We start from the raw sequence: 26,317 nt of genomic DNA on the forward strand, positions 1-26,317 counted from the left end.
TTCTTGCAGTACATACAGTACAGTAGGCCTATACAATATATTCACTTTACTAAATTGCAATTACTATACTTTTTTTACAGAATTGTAAAATTGTTTACTCAATACAATATACATTTTTTCTATAATGTTCTGGATGCTGTGTTCTCTATTTTTCTCTGCAGTGTCTAATGAATGCTCTGTAGTGTTTATTTTATTGACTCGCGTGTGTGATCTGAGAGCACCGTTTGATTTTGAGTGCAAACTAAATGGTTTTGCATTGATTGATTCTGATGGATAAGTCAGAGGATTCGTGAATTTAGTTTGAGTATTTGGATTTGTGTTTAAGTTTTGGAGAAAATGAGTGATGGTTTTAAGAAATGTGTTTTAGCAATTCAGAAAAACTGTAAAATGTAATAAGTAGTGTAATTATTCTAATACCGTTTTTTTGGATTGCTTACACACTAAAATTTAAAGTAGTACACTATTAGCAAAACCTTACACTCAAGAAGCAAAACATCAGCCCATATTTGCACAACTATGAGCACATTGTCAACCTCACACTTGTTGCAGAACTCTTCACACAGTGAGCACAACAGAAGTCTATGTGGGCTAAACTGAGGATCAATTATCATTGCTTTGGCACAAAATGCATTCAATGACTACATCTCTCAAATTTCATGAATTCTTTTCTCACTCAGACACAACAACTGCCAAAACTCTTTGTACGTACAGGCCAATTTGCACATGCTTACATACTGTTTTTCAAAAACTGTTAAACTGATGTTCAAAACAATAACATAATACAAAACTGAATAAGACAGCAATTTTGCTACATTTCTACAGTAATATTTTAATGAAATATATTTTAAATCTTAAAATTAAATGCTATAAAAACAATTGGACAATTGGACCAGCCACAGCTGATTCTCATTGTAGATGAACATCTACACAGGTGTTACTCTTTCAATTTCATTACAAAATCAGACAACTGCTGAATAGCTCTGTATTGTGATGTAAACATGTCTGATTCATTCCAGTAACATATATTGCAGTGAATTATAAACAGAGATGTGTCCTTGTTTTACACAAGAAAACACTGTATAATGCTACATGTTGTTAGTGGTTTTTTAGGTCATTGTTTTGTGGGTGACAAAGTGTGTTTTGTCAGCTGTCAACCTTTGCTAGTGTTCTGGAAGAATGAGTTGATTTGAGACCTGAATAAAGTGTTTTGGTTGTAGTGCATTTTGAATGTGAAATGAACTGCTTTGCCAACCTGAAAGTTGGTTAGGAGAACTGTGTGAAGAGTTTTGCAAAAGTGACCTAAGTATTGAGAAATGTGTCCTAGCGTCTGTAAAAAACTGTAAACACTGATTCTTTTGGGGAAGTAGCCTAGTTTTAATAAAAAAAAAACAAGAACCAAACAAACTTCAAAATATAATCCTAATTATTATATACAATGTAATATGATAAGTAATAATTATTAACTATGTTACATTGCACAATAACTTCCCTTTATTTAGATGAACATTTAAATGCATACAATTCAGTAAATGTACTAACGGAGGAACATTGTAACTTCAAAACAACTAAACAACCTGCTAGACTCTTTCATTTTATGCAATCAGGAGGAAATTATATAAAAGCCACATATCAAGTGTTTTTTATTCATATATCAAGAGTGACGATGCAATGACAGTATAAACCCTATATTAAAGAATTTTTTATATGTTTTTTTGATTAAAAAAAAAAAAAAAAAAAAAACGGGTGAAGACTCGTCATTATTAAAAAGAAGCCAGAATGCATAATTAATTGTGGAGAGTGAGAGAGGGCTGATAAAAAGGAAAGATAATCCAATTAATGCTCGTTAGATGAGCAAAGAGGTAAACGCATTGTAAGAGACTACATAAAAATGAGTTTTGAACTGAGCTGACATCTCGGCTTTGTCGATTCCACCAATAAAGTCTGACTTTGGCATCCAGGAACCTGCAACTCGACTGATCTTTGCAAAGAAGAGAAGTCTTTTTTTCCACACCACCACAGCTGCAATTAATGTTAGCTAAATAGTAACCCTTGAAATTACAAATATAAGATTTTTCCTTTTTTTTCTATTCAGGCAATCACAAGGATTCAGAGGAAAAGGTTTTTTTTTCAGATTCCAGAACCCATGCGGTTCCAAAAGCACAAATGTGGATTCATTCAGTATAGTGGCACTTTGTGGCAAATGCAGCACATGTGATTCAGTCACAACGCTTCATGGAATGACGGGTCGTTTCGCTCTTCTTAAAAACATCCTTGAGGAGGAAATGAATGAGAAAAGACTTTACTGATGAGGTGAGCACTGGCTGTGACGCTCTTCACTGAATGCAGCATTTTGTCAGTGTTGCCAGCTTTACGGAAGCAGCTTTCATTGCAGCTGTAGCAAAAAAACTCCAACTTTCTGCAGCTCCAAAGCCAAGCAAACTGGCCAAAGTCTCCACTGACCATATGGTTTCCACCGCTGGAGCTGCAGGGAACAGAGACAGTAAGAGTGCAGGTGCAAATGACGCCCCAAAGCCCAGCAAAAACATGGAAAGCTTAATCAGCAATTTAATATAGCAATCTGGAGAAAACTGATTGTTCTGCTCTGCTTCGCTCAGTCTCCTCTGCTCCTCTTCTTGGATCCATGTGTCCAGATCCTCCTGTTCTTTCTTTTTTCTTTCCTTTATCTCCTCCCTCTCCTCCATCTCTCTTTCTTCTAGTCGTCTCATGTTCTCCAGCTCTTTCTGCAGAGATGCTCTGAACCGTCTCAGTCTCGCTGGGATCGGCTCCACGTTCTGCTTTTCCTTCTCGATATCCGTCTCAATCCGATCAATCCTGACTTGAATGCGTTTCTTTCTTCGTTCAGTTTCTTGCCTCTCTTCATTGACGTCAGAAATGAACGCACGCCAACGAGCATCAGCCATTTTCTTGACCTCCTCCTTGATTTTCCTCGTTCTTTCAGCAGATTCTGCTTGCATTCTCTCTTCTATTATCTTCTGGGCTTCCTGCATTGCTTCTGTAACTTCATTAGTGAAGTGACGGTTCTCATTCACAGCCAGCAGCTCGTCCACTTTCTGCAGGAGTCAACTCACTTGTTCTGGGTTTGTAGGGTTTGTGTTTGTCGAAGGCCACGAAGCGCCTCCCAAATCTCTTCACGAGGGTCCCGAACTTTTCGATTTTGTTTCAAAACGAACCTTTCGATGGATTCTCCTCTGAGTTTGTCGGCGTGTGAGAATATCAGGACGCTGTGACGATCGATATCTTCACTGAACATCTCCAGAATCATGTCTACGGTGCGCTGCTGCTCCTCTGTATATCGATCTATCGGTACGACGAGCAGAAACGCGTGAGGACCAGGAGAACTCAAGGCCAGGCAATGAATGACCTCCTGTCGCAGTTCTTCAGCTGTCAGATCGGTGTCAAAAAACCCAGGTGTGTCCACAAGAACCAGCTTTCGTCCTTCCACTGTTCCACGTTCGCTCCTGCACTCTTTAGTGACTGAACTCATGCTCACTTCAGCATCAAATCGATCTTCTCCCAGGATGCTGTTTCCTGTTGCACTCTTCCCTGCACCGGTTCTTCCCAGCAGAACCAGACGCAGTTCATCCGGAGCTGGGTTCACTGCGAGCGCATCGCTGGAACCAGGACCGGATAGAGAGCTTTGAGCGGGTCTCTTCCTTGCATTTGAGTTTCTGCTCTGAACATCTGCTCCTGAGGAAAAAGTGATCATGTCAAATCAAAGTATCAAGCAAAATAACAGTCCTGCATCTTGAAAATGACAAAAATAATCATTCATAATGCATCATTTAACTTACAATCTTCAAAAGAGAGGATAAGGCATAAAAAGTAATGTGTAAAGTACAGTAGTATTTTAGTTCTATGTTTCCCTGTGTCTTGTTTGTCATCTTGTTGTCTTGGTTACTACCTGTGTCTGTGTGTGTGTGTTCGGCTTGTTATTATCCGGTGTGTGTTTATAGCCCTGTGTTTGCTTTCAGTTTCGTCCAGTACTGTCTATGTAAAGGTGCTTTCTTTTCTCCTGTGTACACTGTTTTATTTCATTTAGTTGATGTTTGAATACTGCAATTAGATCCTCTGCTTACAACTGAACAGGTAGCTGGAGCTTGGCTTCAATTCAGACAAGAACTGAGGTGTTTTTTCTGTTAAATAAGGGAGAACATGTGACTAATTCACCATACAAATGGTTGTAAAAGCATAAATGCAACAAATTCATCATATTTAGTGAGAAAGTGTGACACGAGAGTAAAACGGACATTATTTTTGACATAAGCAGTTCAAAAGTTATCCTTATCAAGGCTTTTTTTCAAACAAACAAATATGATAACACACCTGTTTAAATTCATATAATCGTTATGAATAAATGATGCTTCATTACCTTCGTTGGACATGTTTGCTGGTTAAATTTCTCAGTGTGTGTGTGGTTGTCGTGTGTTTCTAGTGTTGTTGGACTGGTTTATGATGGGCAGGACTTACAAAACGAAACTTAACTCAAATACTGACGCATCAGACCTCTGCTGCTCACACAGTGATGTCCAGTGACTGTATAAAAATGCATTTATATCAATTTATAAACATGTTTAAAGTAAGATATGCACATATTGGTTTATTTGTAACTTAAAGTACGTGTTTTTCTTTTGAGTCCACTACATCCACTAGAGGGACACAGTGAGCCTTATTCAGCGAAGAACTGACGTCACTGATTATTTACATATTTTCTATCATATGCAAAATGTGCAGGCCTTTTACATGCATTTATTAATTTGTTTGTATTTTTTAAGGTTGCAATAAAAAAAAAACTAAAAAACTGAAGTCACATAAAAACAAAACAAGGTTTACACCTTGTTCTAGGTTTAAGTAATATCGAGTAATATTATCTTCACTGAATGGTAATAAAAAAAAAATATGAGAAATGTCTGTTCAAAAGAAGGAAGGACATTTTTGCCATTTATGGACATGAATCGATATGTGATGTCATGGAAATTATTTGAAAGGAGAGTTTGAGGAAACTAGAAATGGACGGAACAGAGGCACCTCTAGTCAAAAAGTTTGAAGTAGTTTGAAATTTAAAATAGGTTTAAAGATTAAAGTTTGAATGTTTTAAAGGCTTTGCAGTCTATCAGAAAAACAAAAAGACAGAAAAACAAATTGCTAGGGTACCTGGGGTGGTTGCTAAGGTGTTGCTATGCAGTTGCTAGGGTACCCGGGGTGGTTGCTAAGGTGTTGCTATGTGGTTGCTAGGGTACCCAGGGCGGTATCTGGGGTACCCAGAGTAGTTGCTAGGGTGTTGCTATGCAGTTACTACGGTACAAATCAGCCAAAACCAGCTGATTCAGTTAAAAAAAATAAAACTTCTAAAACCATCTCAATTAGCAAAACTGGCTAAAAAAACAGCTAAAACCAGTTGATTTAGCAAAACAACCAGCTAAAAAAAAAAGCATATAACATGTTAAAAGGCAGAAAATGTACAGTAGCTCAATGTAAAACCAAGAAAACTGCTGGTAAAGCAAATCATTTTAATTGCATTGAAGCAGATTATAGAAACAACGATGAAACACAGAGATTGAAGTGCAATTTCAAAGTTAAGGTCAATAAAATAAATGTTTTTGGGAAAAGTGCTGGTTAAAGTCAGTAAAATTGCAATTCAGGTCTTAAAACTGACACACAAAACTCCATCATTTAGTGCAATTTAGAACAACTCCAAAAACATTACAGTTTAAGCTCGCTTTCATAAATATGTTGCATAAATACAGTCATCTTTACTTTCAGTATACCTAACAGCGAATTCAGTAACAGTGCTTCTTTTTAAAAAATAGTTTCTTTATGAATGGTCTAATTTTATGTCATTTAACTTAAGTTTTAAATAAATCATGTTTAAGACACAATAAATACACATTAAAACAGTTGATCCCATGATCAGTTTAAACTAAAGTAACTTTGATGACAGGCACAGCAGTGAAATGTTCCCTAAAACACGTTGTCCCTGGAATGTAAACACTGTGAGGGAAAAAGTGACATCTATGACTAGCATTCTAGCGTCTAGCGATGTGCGTGTGGATGTGTTGGCGGTCAGTGCTTTAGTGTCTTCATGCGGGAGACCATGGTGGAGACGAGTTTCTCCATCTGCTGCGCTCTCAGTTCGCCCGTCTGCAGGACCTCCGCGTGATTGGCTTTCTTCTCGCTGTAGTAGTCCATCACCACCTGATTGGTGATCAGAGACAGAGCCACCACCCTCATCCCGCAGTGACGCGCCACGATCACCTCGTGAACCGTGCTCATGGAAACACACACACACACACACACACACACACACACACACACACACACACACGCATTGAAACACAGATACACACACACACACACACACACACACAAACACACAGATCCACTGTCATTCATACTGTACATCACAGAGCTTCTGCAGGACATGTTATTTCATGCTTTTTCTCTCTCCGTAACTGTCACTCAAAGAAATGAAATCATTCAATCAATCAATCAATATATATATATATATTTTTTTTTTTTTTACTGCATTTTGATTACATTTTTATCAACATAATATGCATAATTATTACATCTTCTCCACCTGAACATATAAAGTTAAAATAAAAATAAAATAATAATAATATATAAATTATTATTAATATTTATATTATTAATTATATTATATAATTCATTTTATACAAAAAAAAATTATTAAATTTTTTATTTTTATTTTGCTATATTTTTCAAAGGATTAACAACAAAAATTAGAAAAATTACAACCTACTTACCTAAACGTATATAATACAGTAGTTATATAAATAATAGTTATAAATAAAAATAATAATTATATATATATATTAATATGAATTATTTTTCAACTGTATTTTTATTACATTTTTATAAACATAAAATACAGAATTATTACATCATCTCCACCTGAACATATAAAGTTAAAATAAAAATAAAATAATAATAATATATTAATTATTATTAATATTTATATTATTAATTATATTATATAATTATATTATACAAAAAGAAAAATTATTAAATTTTTTATTTTTATTTTGCTATATTTTTCAAAGGATTAACAACAAAAACAGAAAAATTACAACCTACTTACCTAAACGTATATAATACAGTAGTTATATAAATAATAGTTATAAATAAAAATAATAATTATATATATATATTAATATGAATTATTTTTCAACTGTATTTTTATTAAATTTTTATAAACATAAAATACAGAATTATTACATCATCTCCACCTGAACATATAAAGTTAAAATAAATTAATAATAATATATTAATTATACTATACAAAAAAATATATTTTAATTCTATTTTTATTTTTGTTATACTGTCCAAAGTATTAACATCAAAAACAGAACAATTACAACTTACTCACCTGAACATATAAAATAGTTACATGAACAATAATTATAAATAAAAAGAATTATATTATAATATTATTATTACTAATTTTTTTCAACGGTATTTTATTACATTTTGATATACTAAACGATATACTATCTAAACGATCAACAAAAAATACAGAATGATTACATCTTCTCCACCTGAGCATATAAAGTTATAATAATAATAATAATAATAATATATTGATTATATTATGCAAAAAATTAGATACTATTATTCATTATTATTTTTATTAAATTTTGTTATACTTTTTAAAGATCAACACAGAATACAGAACAATAACTTTCTCAACTGAACATATATAATAAAAGTTAAAGTAATAATAATAAAAATATTAACATTAATTAAAAAAAAAAAATAAATCTACTTTTATTACATTTTGTTATACTATCCAAAGGATTTCCCACCCAAACATATCTAATGTGGTTAAGTTAATAATAATAATACATTAGACATTTATAAATATGTATAACATTAATTATTCTTTTTTTTATTCTATTTAAAAAATAAAAAATAAAAAAAAATATATATATGTATATTATCCAAAGGGTCAATTATATATATAGGTATATTTTATTTATTTTATATATATACACGCTATATAAAAATTATATATTGATATTAATTATCCTCTTTTTCAAATCTATTTTTAATTAAATTTGGTTATACTATCTAAATATAATAAAAATATATTAATATAAGTCTGTTATAATCAGTATCAGCACATGCTTCAGGAGAACAGACTGATCTCGTCAGCGGAAAAGATTATTATTTTAATGACGAACTAAAAGCACAAACATCCTCTGTTTCTCTAGAATGTCTTCTGGCTAATTCTGGCACATTCTACATTTATGTTTGATTGATGTGCATTGTCCCTGTCAGATAAACCTGAAATAAATAAATAATAAATGAATGAACAGAATCAGTCAGAACGGATCAGGATCTCTGGTTCTGACTCACCCACGGCGTCGGCTCCGAGGAACTGCAGCATTTTGCATTCGGCGACGGTTTCGAAGGACGGGCCGCACAACGCGCTGTACACACCCTCCTGCATGAAGGAAGAGTAATCCAGCTCCGCCGCGACCGCGTGAGCCAGCTGCTGCAGATCACGGTCATACGCGTCCGACATACACGGGAACCGCTCGCCGAACCTGAGCACAAGACACAATATATACAGAATAACACCTCACCAAACCTCCAGCACTACACACAGAAACACATCAGAGACCTTACACATGATCATTTACGCTTATTTCCACATTTATGAGTTATACTTACACTACCGGTCAAAAGTTATGATTTTTAATATTTTTACAGGAGTCTCTTCTGCTCATCAAGGCTGCATTTATTTGATCAAAAATATTGGAAAAATATTGTGAAGTATTATTATGATGTAAAATAAAGTTTTTCTATTTATATACATTAAAATCTAATTTATTCCTAATTTTTCAGCATCATTACTCCAGTCTTCAGTGTCACGTGATCTTGAGAAATCATTTTAATATGCTGATTTATCATCAGTGCTGGAAACTTAATATTTTTTTTAAACTGTGATACTTTTTTCAGGATTCTTTGATGAATAAAAAGTTAAAAAGAACAGCATTTATTTAAAATAGAAATCTTTTCTAACAATATTCACTACAGCTCAGAAGTTTGGGGTCAGTACTTTTTATTTTATTTTATTTTTTTTTTAAAGAAATTAAAACTTTTATTCAGCGAGGATGTGTTAAATTGTTAAGAAGTGATAGCAAAGATTTATATTGTTAGAATAGATTTATATTTTGAATAAATGCTGTTCTTTTTTACTTTGTATTCATCAAATAATCCTGAAAAAAGTATCACAGTTTCTAAAAGTATATTTGTCAGCACAACTGTTGATAATTCTGATAATAAATCATCATATTAGAATGATTTCTGAAGATCATGTGACACTTTATACTGGATTAATGATGATGGAAATTCAGCTTTGCTCACAGAAATAAATGATATTTTAAAGGATATTAAAATAGAAACCATTATTTTTATATTGTAATAACATTTTGCAAGATTACAGTTTTTTTCTGTATTTTTGATCAAATAAATGCAGCCCTGATGAGCAGAAGAGACTTCTTTAAAAAACATTACAAGTACTGATCCCAATCCTTTTAACAGAAGTGTACAATTTAATTTTATTTAGGTTTAGTAATTTAGTCTGGTGTTTTTGTTATTATATTGTATTACACTGTATATATATATATATATATATATAAATTTCAGTTTTAGTGATTTTATTTGAATGAAAACTAAAGTAAGTTGTCAATGCAGCATTTTTAATTTTTAAACTTTTTAAGTTTCAGCATCAGTTCCACCTAATATTTATATTTTACTATTAGATTTATTTCAGTTATTAAAAATTATTTTTAATAGTTTTAGTGAATGATTAAAACACTGCTCCCAGGTATATTTTATTAATTTTGTCATGTGCTTTCGTTATTTTTATTAGTTTTTTAAATATTCTACACAACTTTAATGAATTTTTATTTTAGTTTTAGCGCAAGTCATATTGTTACGCGCTTTTATAATTTCAATATTGTATATTTTTTTAAATATTCCTTATAGCTTTAATGATTTTTTTTTTATTTCAGTTTATGTTTTAGCAATTTTAGCACTTCAACTTATTTAATTCATTTGCCAAAGAAACATTTCTAAATTTTAAGGTTTTTTTAAGTTTCGGTCTTTCATCTAATATTTATATTTTATTTAATCTTTATTTCAATTAGCAATTTATTTAATTTATTATTATTATTAAGTTTTGATCATTTCGTCATATGCTTTTGTCTATTTTTTTCTATTTTTACATAGGTTTAATTTATTTTTATTTTTTTTTTTGTTTTAGTAATTTTTGTACTTCAACATAAACGTATTTATTTAATTTAGTTTCCAATGCAACATTTCTAAATTTTGTTTAAGTTTTATAAGTTTTGGTGTTTTCATCTATTATTTATATTTTATTTCATCTTTATTTCAATTAGCAAAAATGATTTTTATTATTATTAAGTTTTGATGATTTCTTTTTCTTTTTTACATAGCTTTAATTTTATCTTCTTTTTTTAGTAATTTTTGTACTTCAACATAAACGTATTTATTTAATTAAGTAGCCAATGCAACATTTCTAAATTTTGGTCTTTTCATCTAATATTTATATTTTATTTCAGCTTTATTTCAAAGGTTTTTAATAGTTTGTTTTCGTTCACCATTACCACACTACTCACGATCATGTTTGAGTGATTTGTCATGTGCTTTGCCATTTTTATGAGGGTTTTTAATGTTCAGCTGTGCAGCTCTGTAATGAATGAATGGAATCAGATAATGAGGTCAGCTCCAGAGTCTCACCTCTCGTCGTTTGCTCCCACCAGCGGGTTGTTTCCAGCGAATCCTGGAATATTGATGTGGTCCTTTATGACCATGATGTCGCCCACTTTAAAGTCCTGGTTGAGTCCGCCGGCGGCGTTGGTCAGGATGACCGTCTCCACACCCATCAGCTTAAACACACGCATCGGCATCGTGGTCTACAAAACCAGATCACCAGGATCAAGCCTGAGTCACATTCCAGCTCAAAACCAACAGAAACATATGATGCCTCTGCAGGATATTAAGCATGTTTTGCACTCTGATGACATTATCTTCAGAGGAGCTGAACTAGAGGTGATTGTGTAACGTGCAAAGTTTGTGTTGTATTAATAAAGACATCGTAAAAACGCCCCTGCTGTTTACATTCAGCAAATACTGATCACACTCTGTTTGAGTTAATAATGACACCACAGTTCCTCCTCTCAACGTTATGAACAAACGCGTTCTCAAACATTAGCATTTAAACATCAGTCATGGAAGGTTTTTCTGAAATGTTTTTAAACGTTTACTGCTTGTTTCAGAACGTTTAGAGAACGTTTAAAGGTTTGCTAAATGATACAATGTAACGTTCCATTTACGTCTTCTATAACATTTGTAACAGGGTTATTATAATGAACTGAAGCTAAATCTGAAACCATGAAGCAGTTTTTGTAAATTGAAATAAAGAAAAGAAAAACATGAACTTAATTTCAGCTAGTTGTCAAGAAAACATTTCTTATTTTCGTTTAAATTTAACTTGATGTTATAAAATAATTAAAACTAAAACTGAAGTAAAAATAAACAAAAACTACACAGACATTTAAAAAAAAATTACATTAAAAAAAGTAAAAATTAAAAAAATTAAATTATGAAAAACATAAACTTTTTTTATTTCATCTAGTTGCCAAGAAAACATTTCTAATTTAAATGTATTTTAACTGGATGTTCTAAAATAACTAAAACTAAAACTGAATTAAAAATCAACGGCAACTATATAAAAATTAAATTAATAATATATAGACATATTTAAAATAAAATAAAAACTAATAAAACAAAAACGAAAAAATAAAGTAAAATATAAAACCTTAAACTTATTTAATTTCAACAAGTTGCCAAGACAACATTTCTCATTTTCATTTAGTTTAACTTGATGTTTCTTAAAAAAAAAGCTAAAACTAAAATAAAAATTACATTAATACTATATAGACATATTTAAAAAAATAATAATAAAACAAAAATGAACAAAAATATTATAATAAAACTAATAACTAATAAAATCACAACAAAATTACTAAAACAAACTGAAATTCAATTGGAAACAGAAAATAAAAAAATAATTCAAGATATTAATAAAAACTATAATAGTATCTCAATTATACAGGTTTGCATAACCAAGAAAAAACATTTTTAATTTTTAAAAAACTAGACGTCTTGAATGTTCAGAGAACAATCAAATGTAATGTTTTTGTAACTTATTGGAAAGGTTAGCAGAACGTTTGAACACATTTCAGATGAACAGTTAGTGTGTTAATCACCTTCTGAATGGGGTATCCTTCATACAGATGAAACCTGCCCTGCATGCAAACACACGGCTTTCCTTTAAGCGTGCCGAACACCAGCTTCCCGGCGTGACCGTGAACTACAGAAAACACGGTTAGAGCGAGCAGGAGTCAGTCTGGAGATGATCACAGCACAATCCACCGTCACAGAACATGGTCTGAACTCACCGGTGCTCTGAGGGAAGTTGGGGATGTCACTGTAGTCAATGAGCAGCTTATCTTTCAGCATTTCTGCCAATCCTCCGAGACCAGAGCCGCACACGATCCCCAGCAGGGGGCGCACTGGAGCCTGAGCCAGCAGCCAATCAGCTGTGGCCTTACACTCCTCATAACTGTACCTGGAGGACAGCAGAGAAGGTCATGTGAATTTTTAGTGAAATAAGTGATCGTTTAATCTCATTTGCTATCATTAGAAGCAAATTGTGTGTAAAAAAAAAAAAAAAAAAAAAAATTGTTAATTCTTACAAATTCTTTATAAAATAAACACTAAATGGATAAAATAAACATTAACTGAAATAAAATCTAAAAAACCTTAAACTTAATTTATTTCAACTACTTGCCAAAGCAGCATCTCCTTTTCATTTAGTTTAACTAAAAAAGCTATATACATAGGACAGTATAGCAAAATAATAATAAAAAATGGTAACACTTTAGAATAAGGTTCCATTAGTTAATGTTAGTTAACTACTTTAGTTAACATGAACTAAGCAAGAACAATCTTTCTACAGCATTTATTAATCTTATTTAATGGTAATTTCAACATTTACTAATGCATTATTCAAATCAAAAGTTGTGCTTGTTAACATTAGTTAATGCACTGTGAATTAGCATGAACTAACAATGAATAACTTTATTTTCATTAACTAACATTAACAAAGATGAATAAATACAGTAATAAATGTATTGTTCATTGTTTGTTCATGTTAATTAATACATTAACTAACATTAACTAATGGAACCTTATTCTATATATATATAATTATGATAAATGGAGATATAAAAATGGAGAAATAAAAATTATTATGTACACATATTTAAACAAATAAATAAATAAATAACAAAAACAAAAATTGCTATAACTTTATTCTAAAAATTATCTAATTTGATATAATTACTTGGTTATTATAGGTAACTAAAACTAAAAACATTAAAAAAAAAACAGACAACATTTTTCACTTAGTTTAACTAGCTAGAAAACTGAAATAAAAATCACTATAAACATTCATTTTCATTAAGTTTAACTAAAACAACAATAAAACTGAAATATAAATTACTATTTAGACATCTAAAAAAAATTATAAATAACAGAAATACACACACATTAAAAAACAGAACTTAAACTAAAATAAAAATAAAATCTAATTCAAAATATTAACTAAAATGCTCTTTTAGCTTAAGCTTCACTAAATAGTGTTTTACTCTCAAACATAAAAAGCAGTGTTCAACCTATGAATGCCTTATTAGGACTCGATGTTTGAAAGAGAAAAGTATTTATGACTGAATGAAGCATGAAAGTGTACGGTGGAGTCATTCTGTCTGCCTTCTTTCTCATCTGAGCTCAATCTGATGAAATAAAAACACTGGGGCTTTATAAATAACGGCTGGATTAGTTCAATTAGTGCACAGATGAGCGGTTCAGCTAATGACTCACACAGGAATCTCTGATATGACTCACATCCAGGACCACTACATTGAGTCACAAATCATTATTTCCGAACGTTCTCTGAAAGTTCACAATGTGCGGGAACATTCCATTGTATCCGAGCATCACCAGACATCATGAGAATGTTACTTTTGAACGTTCTCTGGATTTTCTGAAACAAGCGGTTACTTTTAAAAAGTCTTAGATGTATTACGTTTTAGAAGAAAAACGTTCCACGAACGACATATAACACGTTTCGAGAACATTATTAATAAATAGCTTTGGACAAACGTTCTATTAGCCTTAGCAGAATAGCGTCTGTACATCATTTTAGAGAACGTTCTTGTATTAGCTGGATTATTGCGACTTTCATTGTGAAAAATGAATGTCAGTGTTGCATATCAGTGTTTTTTTGGACTTTAAAATTGGACAATTGCGAGGTAATATATCACAAGTCTGAGAAAAAAGTCAGTATTGCAATAAAAAAGTCAGAATTGTGAGTAAAAAAAAACCCGCGCCAAACTTTCTTTTTTTTTAATTCAGTGGCGCAAACAGCCTTCCATACACCATACCATGTAATAAATATGTAGTTAATGGTGCATGGTTGCAAAACACTTAGGCTACATATCAGCAAACAGAAATTAATAAGACATTCAGAATATTTCAGAAAGCACAGATTCTCTTCTCATCATCATCGGGAGTCTGATCGCACTGACACGTGCTGAAGGACACGCGCAGCGCGCGACACGCACCGGTTTCCCAGCATCACACAATCCACGTGCACGTGCATCTCAACACACGCGCTTACATCTTATTACTTGACTTTTCATCATTTCAGCTGTTATATCACGCATTATATCTAACGGTCTAAACTGTTAAGGAGCTTAAAAGAGCTTTATTCATGTAAAAGTCACGTTAATGTCAGATATGAGATATTATAAGTGTGTCAAACAGGTTTAACAGGTTTAACAGGTTTAACAGGTTTCATCATTATCTATTTGTTTAAGTTCAATTGTAAAACTCACAAAAACGACTGTTCAGATAGATAATATAAAGATGATACAGTACTTATTATATGATTTCTGATGTAACGCCTATACTGATGACGCAATAAACCACATGCGCGCACTTTAGACATAATATAAAATCATCTACATCATTGTAAAATATAAAGCCTCTTCAATGAAGTGTTTTAAACTTACGCTGTAGTTGAATCCTCAAACATCGCGACGCGTTTCTGAGTTTCGGTAAGTGAAGTATGAGAAGAAAGTCTCGCGTCTCGGGTCTCCGTCCTCTGTCTGTGTCTGGTGTTCCGCTGTGGATGTGTGGGTATGAGAGAATGACCTTATAAAACGGTGGCGAAGCGCGCTTATTGGCTGCGCGCGCGGGTGTGGGCATTTCCTGGAGCGCGGTGCTTTGTGAGGTCATTCGCCGCGCCTCTAAAACAAACGGAGGCGACACAAATGTAACAAAAAAGAAAAAGTTCCCTCTGTTAAATGCATTTATTCACATTTTTGACCAAGTTTCACATTCATGAGTGCAAGTTAACTAATAAAAAACCCAACGTTATGATTTTGTTGACTGTAGTAGAGAAACCACAAAGACTTTGAAAGCTATTTATGTATTTATTTTTGAACCCTTATTCTTATTTTTATATAATTGTACAAAATTATTTATCTCAGTATTTATTTTTGTAGTTGCTTTTCTTTTTTTTCTGTTTTATTATATAGTTCATTGTTTGCATTTGAAGAAATGTGCATTTTTATGTTAATGTTCAGTAATAAAATAAAAATAATAATAAAAATATTTATGGGAAATACCAAAAATTAGCATTTTAATTTCAATATCAAATTTTCTAAGTTCATAGACTTTGATATTATTACAGATCTGTTCTGTAATATATACGAAAGAGAATATAAACCAGGTATTTTATGAATATTTGTGTACAAAAGGAAAATATATTTTAATGGACTGATACTGAGCACCTTATATATTTAAACCAGGCAAAAATTAAGATATATTATAAACATTATATCTAAACATTAAAAACTATAAAGCATTTCAGTTTTTAATATAAAATGTTTTTTTTGTGTGTATATATATATATATATATATATATATATATATATATATATATATAGATATATATATATAAATGACAAAATATAATTGTTGCTTAGGAAATGCAATAAATGAGCATTTTAATTTGAAATGTTCTATAAAGTATAAAGCATGCTCACCATGCAGCAGGGGATGCTGTGGCAGGTTCCGGTGATGGACGTGTCACACAGCGCCTCCTGCAGGTCACAGTGTTCAGCAGCATCACTTCCTCATTTTGCATCTCTCTCATTAATGAAACTCCTCATCACTCTGGAGTTCTCATTCCTCTCACGAGCTCTTTTGTGAGCTGCTGTTCTCAGGATGTTCTGTTCCAGCACTTCACTTCACAAACCACTGACATCCACAAGTGATGAGGAAGTTTTGCAAAGTGTCTGAATCAGGACAAAAAACTCAAAGTGAAGACTATAACACCATGAGAGCATGAGAAGAACAGCCCTTTAATTCAGCTTCTGTTTCACTCCAGCACTAATGCATCAAACATCATTGGAATATTAGACTTTTACACAAATATCTCCAGTGCAGTGATCTTACTGATAGATTTAGGATGCATTATTTAGGCTGAGATGAAAAAAAAATTATATGTGAAAATAAACGATGATGGATATTTATTTATTAACTGTTAAGAAGGTTACAGTGAACATTTGCTCCTTCTTTGATTTCTTTTCAAATGAAATTTAGATTTTTTTTTTTACTAAAAATAAACTGCATGGATTTTAATGTTAAAAAGTTTGTTTTCTTATTCATAATACTCAAATTTTAAGTGCATATTAAAAATAAAATGTTACCCAAATGTTACTGTCATCTAATTTTTAAATTCAAAACAGGTTATATTTAAAATAAAATAAAATAATAATATAATGTAATATATATTTGCGTTGTTATTGCAAAATGATCAAGTGCTGTAACTGGTCTCTATTTATATTATGTTTTGCAAACCAATTTTTGTCTTAATCTTAATTTAACCTATTTGTTGTCACTTATTCATTTTAATATTTTAATTTTTTACAGTGCAAGTTTTCAGTATAGTCTGCTGTTTAATGTGAGCTCACAAACTTATAATATTATAAAAATTATAAAATAATAAAAGAAAAAAGAAAAAGAAAAGATGGAGTTTTAGATGGAGTTTAGCAGAACAGACATGTGCTGAAAGAGCTGAATGAAGAGAGAAAGAGAGAGAGAGAGAGAGAGAGAGAGAGAGAGAGATCCAGTTTATAAGAGCATGTCATTTGCTCCTGAGAGATTCAGTCTTTTTGCAGAGCTTGTTTAGCAAAGTTAAGATTTGTTTAATGAACATCAACATGTAGCTGAGATCAGCAAACCTGAATGCAGAACCTGATGAATCGCAGCATCTGAACACCTGGGTGCATGTGTTAACAGACTGCAGCTCTCTGAATGACGAGGTAAGACGCTGGATTTCACATGCACTCATGCAAACTCAACTTTCTGAATAGGTTTTAATGAAGCACCTGGTTAATATGTTCAGAGCTGTCTGATTAAACTTCTGAACAACACGTGCTGCACACATCATGCAACCTGTTCACATTCATGTGTTCCTCCCAACAAAGATCTATTTTGTCATTACACGGAACAATTTACACCTAGAAATTGCTAGCTAATTTCACAAAGTATTACAAAGAAACAGAAAGTGACACATTGATTTAAATGTGAAACTCTGAAGTAGAAAAGTAGCACTGATTTATGCAAACGCAAAAATGCGAAGTTGATACATCTTAGTAACAGTTGCAATGTTTGCGTTTATCAAGGATTTCTAAGTCAGAAGTTGCCTGTTAGACATTACAGAAGTTGTATTATCTTTTTTTAAATATCATTTTATCATGTTCTGGAAAACAAATGCATTAGTTTGGTGCTGCAGTGCAATGATCAATCAGATGAGCTGAGGTTAGGGTTAGGAAAATGGTCAAATCTTGTGTGCATCTGATACTGTGAAAGAAAGAAAGAAAAAGAAAGAAAGAAAGGAAAGTGAGAGTTTGGAAAGTGCAACTGCAGGTTGAGATTTGTGGAGGGAGGATCATTATCGACTTTGGAATACTAATGAGCTGCCATTGTGTCACACACACACACACACACACACACACACACACACACACACACACACACACACACACACACACACACACACACACACACACACACAAACACACACACACACACACACACTCACACACACACACACACACACAAACACACACACAAAGATGTGTTTGTCAGTGGTCGGTTTTGTCCCGTTGGTGAGTGTTTCAAACAATACATTCCTTTGTACTTGAGAGAGAGAGAGAGAAAGACGGTTGAGAGAGAGACAGAGACAGACAGACAGAACCTGGAAGAGCTGATAAGGTGGAAGCAGAGAGACTAAAACACATCACAAGTATTTAACACCTTTAGTCTTTACCATGATAACCATCATTATAGACCAACTGCCACATAGTTACCAGTGTACAAGCATAATAAATTAATATGTGATCATATCATGCAAGAAGCTTTCAGAACATTTTTGTCATTTTTATCAGTGTTATTGATATCGAAACAGTTTTCAATCAAAAATTGACAGTACATTTCACAAATACAAACAAAAGGCAAGTAAAATATTGAATTAAATAGACTAAACATTTTAAGTAGAAAAACTGAAATAGCATTTCTTGCAAAATGTACTCCAACAGTCTTTGTTTTATATTCACTGCATTGGCGAATCATTTTACATTATGGTATATTTTGGCAGAAACTATGGTTATCACAGTACATTTTTACAAAGTAAGGACACGGCACATTTGACACAGCTTAAGACTGGATAATGCACATGAAAGGATGGTGATCCATCAAATTACATAACACTGAATATAATTAATGCTGTTATATAAGTGTTCTGCTGATAAAGAGAATAGAGACTTTGTTTTTTGCACAATAATGCATCTACATTTGTTTGGACTTTCTGAAAAAAATTATCAAAATAAAGTGAGTTTATGTTTTAGTTGAAATCAAATATCTGCCATCGGGATCAGAAAAATAAAACTTAACTCAAAGGGAAAACTGTATTATTTTTCTGACCCGATTAACAGGTTTTTACAGACATCTTGATTTAAGCATAAACTCACTTAATTTAACTTTAAAAAAAGAGACTTACTATCTTTACTAATTTTGCTTCTCCAGTAAATGTAACTTGGTTTTAAGAATGTTTAGATATTTGTACTGGAAAACAAGGCAAAAATACTGAGGAAGACACTCTTTTTTGCTGTGCAATGAGTTTATATTGCAGATGAGGAGAAACAGTGTGATTTTTTTCCACATGTCCTCATTTAGTGCGTCTCTTTCAGCTCATTGTTGGTTAAAGTCTCTCGTGTAAAATAATCTGTTCTGTTCACCTGATTAACCAGATAACCTGCACTTCTCCCTACGGACTGAAATCTACACCACAAAACAAAAGTACTGCAGAAAACCACTGAAGACTACTGAATGAGCTGAAAATCATGGCATCTGACTGAGCATATTTGTATTACAAGCACTAAAAGACATTGTGTTTGAGCCGTGGCTTATTAGTCAGTGCAAACACTCTGATATAATGCACAATGATGCATGTAATGCAACCTTGTATATGGCTCATTACCAACAATTTATTCACTTTTCTCATTCTTTTCCATTATTGTTTATTGTCTCTTTTTTATTTTAGGCAAGACACTACAGGTAAAAACACAGAAACAGAAAGTATCCAAAATATTACTTATTTTATTGCACTTTAGCTATTTGTTTCTGTAGATTTCGTTTTCTAAAAATGAGTTTGTTTCTCAAATTCAGTAACACTTACATACACCAGACTTAGCAGTTTTATTCCTCTCTATATTCTGAAGGTTTTTACTGAGGGGTTTGTTTTTATACAATTCACACTAATTTATATAACATTTTACTCATAAAAATGGGATAAAAATGCACATCTTTAAAGGGAGTGAGTTTTTTCTCCAATTCAGTAGCACTTACATACACCAAAACTTACAGTTTTATTCCTATCTATATTCTGAAGGTTTTTACTGAGGGGTTTGTTCATATATCATTCACACTGATTTATACAACATTTTACTCCTTAAAACGTGGTGAAAATGCATATTTCTAAAGGCTGTGAGTTTATTCTGCACTTCAGAAGCACTTACAAACACCAAAACTTACAGTTTTATTCCTCTTTATATTCTGAAGATTTTTACTGAGGAGTTTGTTCATATATTATTCACACTGATTTATTATTGCACTTTATATATTTGTGTCTGTAGATTTCACGACATTTTCTCAAAATGAGTTTGTATCTCCACTTCAGCAGCACTTACATACACCAGAACTTACAGTTTGATTCCTATCTACATTCTGAAGGGTTTTACTGAGGGGTTTATTCATAAACAAAAGGTGAAAATATTTTTTGAGTATTTTCTCATTTATGGAGTGATAAAACATGAAATCTAAAATCCCCTCAGTAAAAACTTTTAAGTCTAATATGTCAACAAAATCAAACAACAATTTTGAACCAATGTTCAGATTTCTGTTCTGGAAATGTATGCATATTTAATTAGATAATGCATTATTTGCATATTTAAACTTATCATACAAAAAAAAAAGTTTGTAAATTTTACTGCAATCAAATCAGCTGGGCAAGTATGATATTGATTAGTTGCATTTTTTTACCCTATTCACTTTTTGGTATCTTACCTTAAAACAAATGAATGCAGTGCTTTGGATTAAAGCATCTACCAAATGCATAAATATAAATGTAACTACCTTAATACTTCACTGTTTTGTGTTATGAGCATCACTCAAATTGTCTTTCGCCACTTGTTTCTCCCCTAGATGACATCAGCCATACCCCTCTCTTATGGCCCCGCCCCTCAGAAGGTGTGCCACTCTCAGACGCAGACAGACGTCCTAAAGCCTCTGCTCGGGGGGGCGGGGCATGGGAGTCAGGTGGCGCACCGGAGGCGGGTGCTATCCAAGGATGGGCGGAGCAATGTCCGCATCGAACATGTGAGTGGGCGTGGCGCTCTGTACCTGCGTGACCCCTGGACCACCTTTGTGGACATGCAGTGGAGGTACAAACTGATTCTGTTCAGCGCCACGTTTGTGGGAACCTGGTTCACCTTTGGACTGCTGTGGTACCTGCTGGCTTTGGTGCATGGAGACCTACTTGGTAAGAGCTGGAAATAAAATAAAAATCAACATATAGTGACTTTCTTAATTTATGCTCCTGGACTTACTGTGAATGATTCTTCCATGACATAGTTATTTTAGAATAATTATTATACTATTCTAGTTTTTATTAATATTTGGAGTTATTTTGTATTTTTATATTTTCATTTTAGGTAAGTTTAAGTAATTTTGTTGTTTTTTTAGTATTTTAAGTTTATGAGAAATGAAAGATGTTGCCTTGGTAACTTGCTGATACAAATAAGTAAATTTTTTATATTATTTCAGTTAAAATTTATTTTATTTCAAGTAACAATTTTTTTTATAGTTTTAGTTAACAATAATAGCCCTGACATTCCATACATGTTTTATAAAGAAATAATGTTTATTTTGGCCTAATCTTTCATAAAAATCTTAATGATTTTTCTCACTTTTATTACTTCTAACAAATGTTAGGAGACCAGGTTAATACTTAAATTAAATTAAATTAAAATTAAATTAATTAAGTCTCTTGAGTTTTAAAAGTGAAATTTCTGAGCAATAAAATGTTTCCTCAGAATCATCCATATAAATAAAAAATAAAGGACAAAAAAAAGTAAATATAAGTAAATATGAAATTATTAAAATTCATAATGAAATTATTCAATAATGATGTATTAAATAATTAAATAATAATTAATTTAATAAAATATTTTTGCAACATCTAAAGATTATTAAAAATAATTATTAAGTCCATCCAATGAAATAAAACCCCTATTAGATCCATGTGCTTGATCGTGTGCATCAGTTTGCATCAGTCATATGTTTGTGTTTCTTTCTGTAGAGTTTGAACCTCCAGCAAACCACAGTGTGTGTGTGATGCAGATGCAAACGCTGACCGCAGCCTTTCTCTTCTCGCTGGAGACTCAGACCACCATTGGATACGGATACCGCTGCATCACGGAGGAGTGTCCATCTGCCATCGTCCTGCTCATCATCCAGCTCCTCATCACCACCGCCATGGAGATCTTCATCACCGGAACCTTCCTCGCCAAGGTGCACATCCATTTACACACCTAAACACAGAAAACATGCAGGGCACATTTTACTCCGAAACAAAGCAAAACAAAACAAAAAGTTTTATAAAAATAAAATGTGCATTAAAGTAACATATACATAATATTATACATATAAATATGAACCTAGAAAACATGCAGGTCTCAATTTATTCTAAAAGAAAAGAAAATGTTTTTATGAAAAATAAAATGTACATTAAAATAACATATATAGATACATACAAATATTAACCCAGAAAACAGGTCATTATATACATACAGTACAGGTCAAAAGTTTGGAAACATTACTATTTTTAATGTTTTTGAAAGAAGTCTCTTCTGCTCATCAAGCCTGCATTTATTTGACAAAAATATCATCAAGCCTGCATTTATTTGACAAAAATAAAAATTTATTCTACTTTAATAATAGTTTTCTATTTGAATATACTTTAAAAAAATATTTATTCCTGTGATGACGCAGCTGAATTTTCAGCATCATTACTCCAGCCTTCAGTGTCACATGTAACATCCAGTCTATCACATGATCATTTAGAAATCATTCTAATATTCTGATTTATTATGAGTGTTGGAAACAGTTCTGCTGTCTAATATATTTGATGAATAAAAGGTTTTTAAAGACTAACTTTTATTCAAAATAAAAAAAAATTCTAATAATATATATTCTAATAATATATTTTTCTTTACTATCACTTTTTATCAATTTAACACATCCTTGCTGAAGAATAAAAGTATTGATTTTATTTAAAAAAGAAAGAAAGAAAAAAATTACTGACCCCAAATTACTCACCAGTAGTGTATATTGTTATTACAAAATATTTATATTTTAAAAAACATAGCTTCTTTTTTTTTTCTTTTTTTTTTTATTCATCAAAGTATCCTAAAAAAGTATCACATGTTCTGAAAAAATATAAAGCAGCAGAACTGTTTCCAACTTTGATAATGAATCACCATATTAGAATGATTTCTAAAGGATCATGTGATAATGATCCTAAAAATTCAGCTTTGCATCACAGAAATAAATGACAATTTAAAGTATAATAAATTTAAAAACAATTATTTTAAATTGAACAATATATCACAATATTACATTTTTTTCTGTATTTTTGATCAAATAAATGCAGGCTTGATGAGCAGAAGAAACTTCTTTCAAAAACATTAAAAATAGTAATGTTTCCAAACTTTTGACCTGTACTGTGTATATATATATAAATTCAATGTACATGAAAGTAACATATACATACATACAAATATTAACCCAGGAAACAGGCCTCAAAACAAAATAAAATAAATAAAAATGTATATATATATACACACACACACAATTAAAATGTATATTAAAGTAACATACACATATTATTGTTTAAACAATTAATTCATGTCACATTTATTTATACTGCATTTTATACAATGCAGCTTTACAGTAATGAACAGGAAAATAACATTGTTAATGTTGCTAAATGTAACAAATATATATATATATATATATATATATATATATATATATATAATAATATATATATATAACTCCAAGTTCTCATTATTTTCATGCATCCAAATATTTTACTACAGAGATTTTTGCAATTCTTTTTTCTCAATACTGTTTCTTATTACTGATTGTTATGATTTAAATATGTATATTTGGGGGTAAAATATGACATGTTTGATGTTTAAATATGATCTCTCCCTCTCTCTCTCAGTTGGCTCGGCCAAAGAAGCGTGGCGAGACGATTCGGTTCAGTCAGCATGCTGTGATAGCTAATCACGACGGCCGACCGAGTCTCATGATACGAGTCGCCAACATGCGCAAGAGTCTGCTGCTGGGCTGCCAGGTAACCGGAGGAGAGAATGATCACTTCATCAAGGATGCCAGTGAATGATTTATTTATTGATTGATTTGTCACACTGAAGAGAATGACACTGAATTACAGTGTGCAGATTAAAACTAGAACACAAACTCAGTGAGATCTGAAATGTGCCATCGTTGTATATATATATATATATATATATGCTGCCTTCCTTTCAGAGCATGGAAATGTGCTCATGTGGATACTAAGTTTTGCAGTGAAATATTGTGAGTTTTTCAAGGACAAATGCAATTAATGTGATTTTTCCAGGTGACTGGGAAGCTTTTACAGCCATGTGTGCCGAAGGAGGGCGAGACGGTGCGTTTGGACCAGAAGAACGTGACCTTCAGCGTGGACACGGCCAGCGAGAGCCCCTTCCTCATCCTCCCGCTCACCTTCTACCACATCATCGACGAGCAGAGCCCGCTGAGCCGATGGGCCGACAAGGGTACAGATGCTGTGATCCTTCATTCTGTTCACAATCCTCAGTTTTTGAGTAAACATTGAAAAAATTATCCACAAATAAAGTTGTTGGTTTTTTTTTAACTCAAAATCTGATGTGCATGAGCTCAGATCAATTAGTTCCGAAGAGAAATACAACACCAGTGCTAACTCAAAGAAAACAAGCTGAAAAATAGATTGAATCCAGTATTTAGTGATAGTATAATGAGACATTTACAAGCAAATTTTTAAAGGCCGGTCATTTTTGACTAGAAATAACAAATTAGGTAAAGGATTTTCAGCACAGCAGGGTTAAATGTTATTGGAAAAAATAAATAAACCAACAAAAGTAGTTTTTAAAAATCAAATAAAGGAAAGACATCTCATTAAAGCAGTGTTTTTCAACCACTCAAAAATTGTTCTTATTTTTATTCATATTATCTTATTTTAAATTATAAAAATAGAACAAAGCAAGTTTTGAAAAGAGATAAGACAAATACAAATATATGTATTATTTAATATTATTTGCATTTTTATAATGAACTTTTAATTTTTAAATAATATATAATATATTATATATATATATATATATATATATATATTATATATATATATATATATATATATTAATATATATATATTTTTTTTTTTATTTTTATTATTTTATAAAAAAAAAATTTTCTAGTTATGCCAAGCTCTAAAATATTTTCATGTGAGTAAATCCTGGATTCTTAACAACTTAAAGAGTCATGTAAAATCACTGGCTTAAAAGAGTGTGATGCCTGAAGAACATTAGCAATTAAAATATTTTAATGTTATTAAATGTATTAAATTTTTTTTTCATTTTTAATGTTTTTATTATTACTCTATTTTAATTTGTAATCAAATTTAAATATTTAATTAAATTTTCATTTTAATTAATTTATTTTTTCATTTTATTTTTTCATTTTTTTAATTTTTTATTTTTTTTTAAATTTTTAATTAATTTATTTTTTTTTTTTTTTTTTTTTATTTTTTTTCATTTTTAGTAAATTTTATATTTTTATATTTAATTTTGTTTATAGCCTATTTTATTTTTAATAATTTAGTTATTTATTTGAATATATTGTCACTATAAGCATCTGAAAATTGAAATAGGTTTTGAAACCTCTGTCATTGTAAATACTGCGCCTCCAGTGGAATCAAACGGAAGTGATTTCAAGGAAGTTGACAGTAACATTGGGTGTCACATTGGGTGACAATTGAATTCACCTTTAATTAAGGTTTTTAGATTTTTCGTTGATTTTTACAGTGCTGGAATATCTTGCAGAAATACTCATTCGGTTTGTTTTGCAGAAATACTCATTCGGTTTGTTTGTTTATTTCGGGCTGATGGTGATGATGAGCTCCACAGTGGAACCCACATCAGCCACCTGTCAGGTGCGCACCTCCTACCTGCCCGACGAGATCCTGTGGGGCTATGAGTTCCCGCCCATCGTGTCTCTCTCTCCGATGGGCAAGTACGTGGCGGATCTCGCGTACTTCGACAAGGTGGTGAAAACAAACCCCCCCGCCCCTTTTTCAATCAGAACCCCGCCTCAGACCCCGCCCAGCGGCACTGACGGTTGCCATGGAGACGTGAGCGGCTCGGAATGGGGGTGGATGAGGGTTGAGGAGAGGTTGAGGGGAGGATGA

The 26,317-nt window shown here is 31.9% G+C and overlaps 2 protein-coding genes and 1 pseudogene across 2 annotated transcripts; 1 reads left to right on the top strand and 2 right to left on the bottom strand.

The window, feature by feature from the left end:
* Positions 1-1,362: 1,362 nt before the first annotated feature.
* LOC109057902 lies at positions 1,363-5,390 on the bottom strand (annotated as a pseudogene).
* A 124-nt stretch (positions 5,391-5,514) lies between these two features.
* Positions 5,515-15,359, bottom strand: LOC122135126 (purine nucleoside phosphorylase-like). The gene is made up of 6 exons (XM_042713669.1): positions 15,210-15,359; positions 12,534-12,703; positions 12,342-12,445; positions 10,810-10,985; positions 8,397-8,588; positions 5,515-6,292 (listed from the first exon to the last, which is right to left on the bottom strand). Exons 1-6 carry the CDS (start codon positions 15,230-15,232, stop codon positions 6,082-6,084), a joined length of 876 nt encoding a protein of 291 aa, XP_042569603.1. The 5' UTR covers positions 15,233-15,359; the 3' UTR covers positions 5,515-6,081.
* Positions 15,360-17,359: 2,000 nt separating this feature from the next.
* LOC109057873 (ATP-sensitive inward rectifier potassium channel 10-like) lies at positions 17,360-26,317 on the top strand. Its single transcript, XM_042768281.1, has 6 exons — positions 17,360-17,528; positions 20,971-21,307; positions 22,127-22,338; positions 24,056-24,187; positions 24,473-24,661; positions 25,979-26,317. The coding sequence occupies exons 2-6, from the start codon at positions 20,971-20,973 to the stop codon at positions 26,315-26,317; spliced, it is 1,209 nt and encodes a 402-aa protein (XP_042624215.1). The 5' UTR covers positions 17,360-17,528.

Source organism: Cyprinus carpio, chromosome A2 (assembly GCF_018340385.1).
Source record: "Cyprinus carpio isolate SPL01 chromosome A2, ASM1834038v1, whole genome shotgun sequence".
In the NCBI taxonomy this organism is placed as follows: Eukaryota; Metazoa; Chordata; class Actinopteri; order Cypriniformes; family Cyprinidae; genus Cyprinus; species Cyprinus carpio.

Bases quoted from the DNA above. Each gene is read 5' to 3' on its own strand.
- LOC122135126 (XM_042713669.1), bottom strand. From the start codon at position 15,232: ATGTTTGAGGATTCAACTACAGC. The intron at 12,704-15,209 runs GTAAGTTTAAAA...GCTGTCCTCCAG, and splicing joins TTTGAGGATTCAACTACAGC to GTACAGTTATGAGGAGTGTA. The intron at 8,589-10,809 runs GTGAGACTCTGG...TCTTGTGCTCAG, and splicing joins GTGGGAGCAAACGACGAGAG to GTTCGGCGAGCGGTTCCCGT.
- LOC109057873 (XM_042768281.1), top strand. From the start codon at position 20,971: ATGACATCAGCCATACCCCTCTCTTATGGCCCCGCCCCTCAGAAGGTG. The intron at 21,308-22,126 runs GTAAGAGCTGGA...TTCTTTCTGTAG, and splicing joins GGTGCATGGAGACCTACTTG to AGTTTGAACCTCCAGCAAAC. The intron at 24,662-25,978 runs GTGATCCTTCAT...TTTGTTTTGCAG, and splicing joins CCGACAAGGGTACAGATGCT to AAATACTCATTCGGTTTGTT.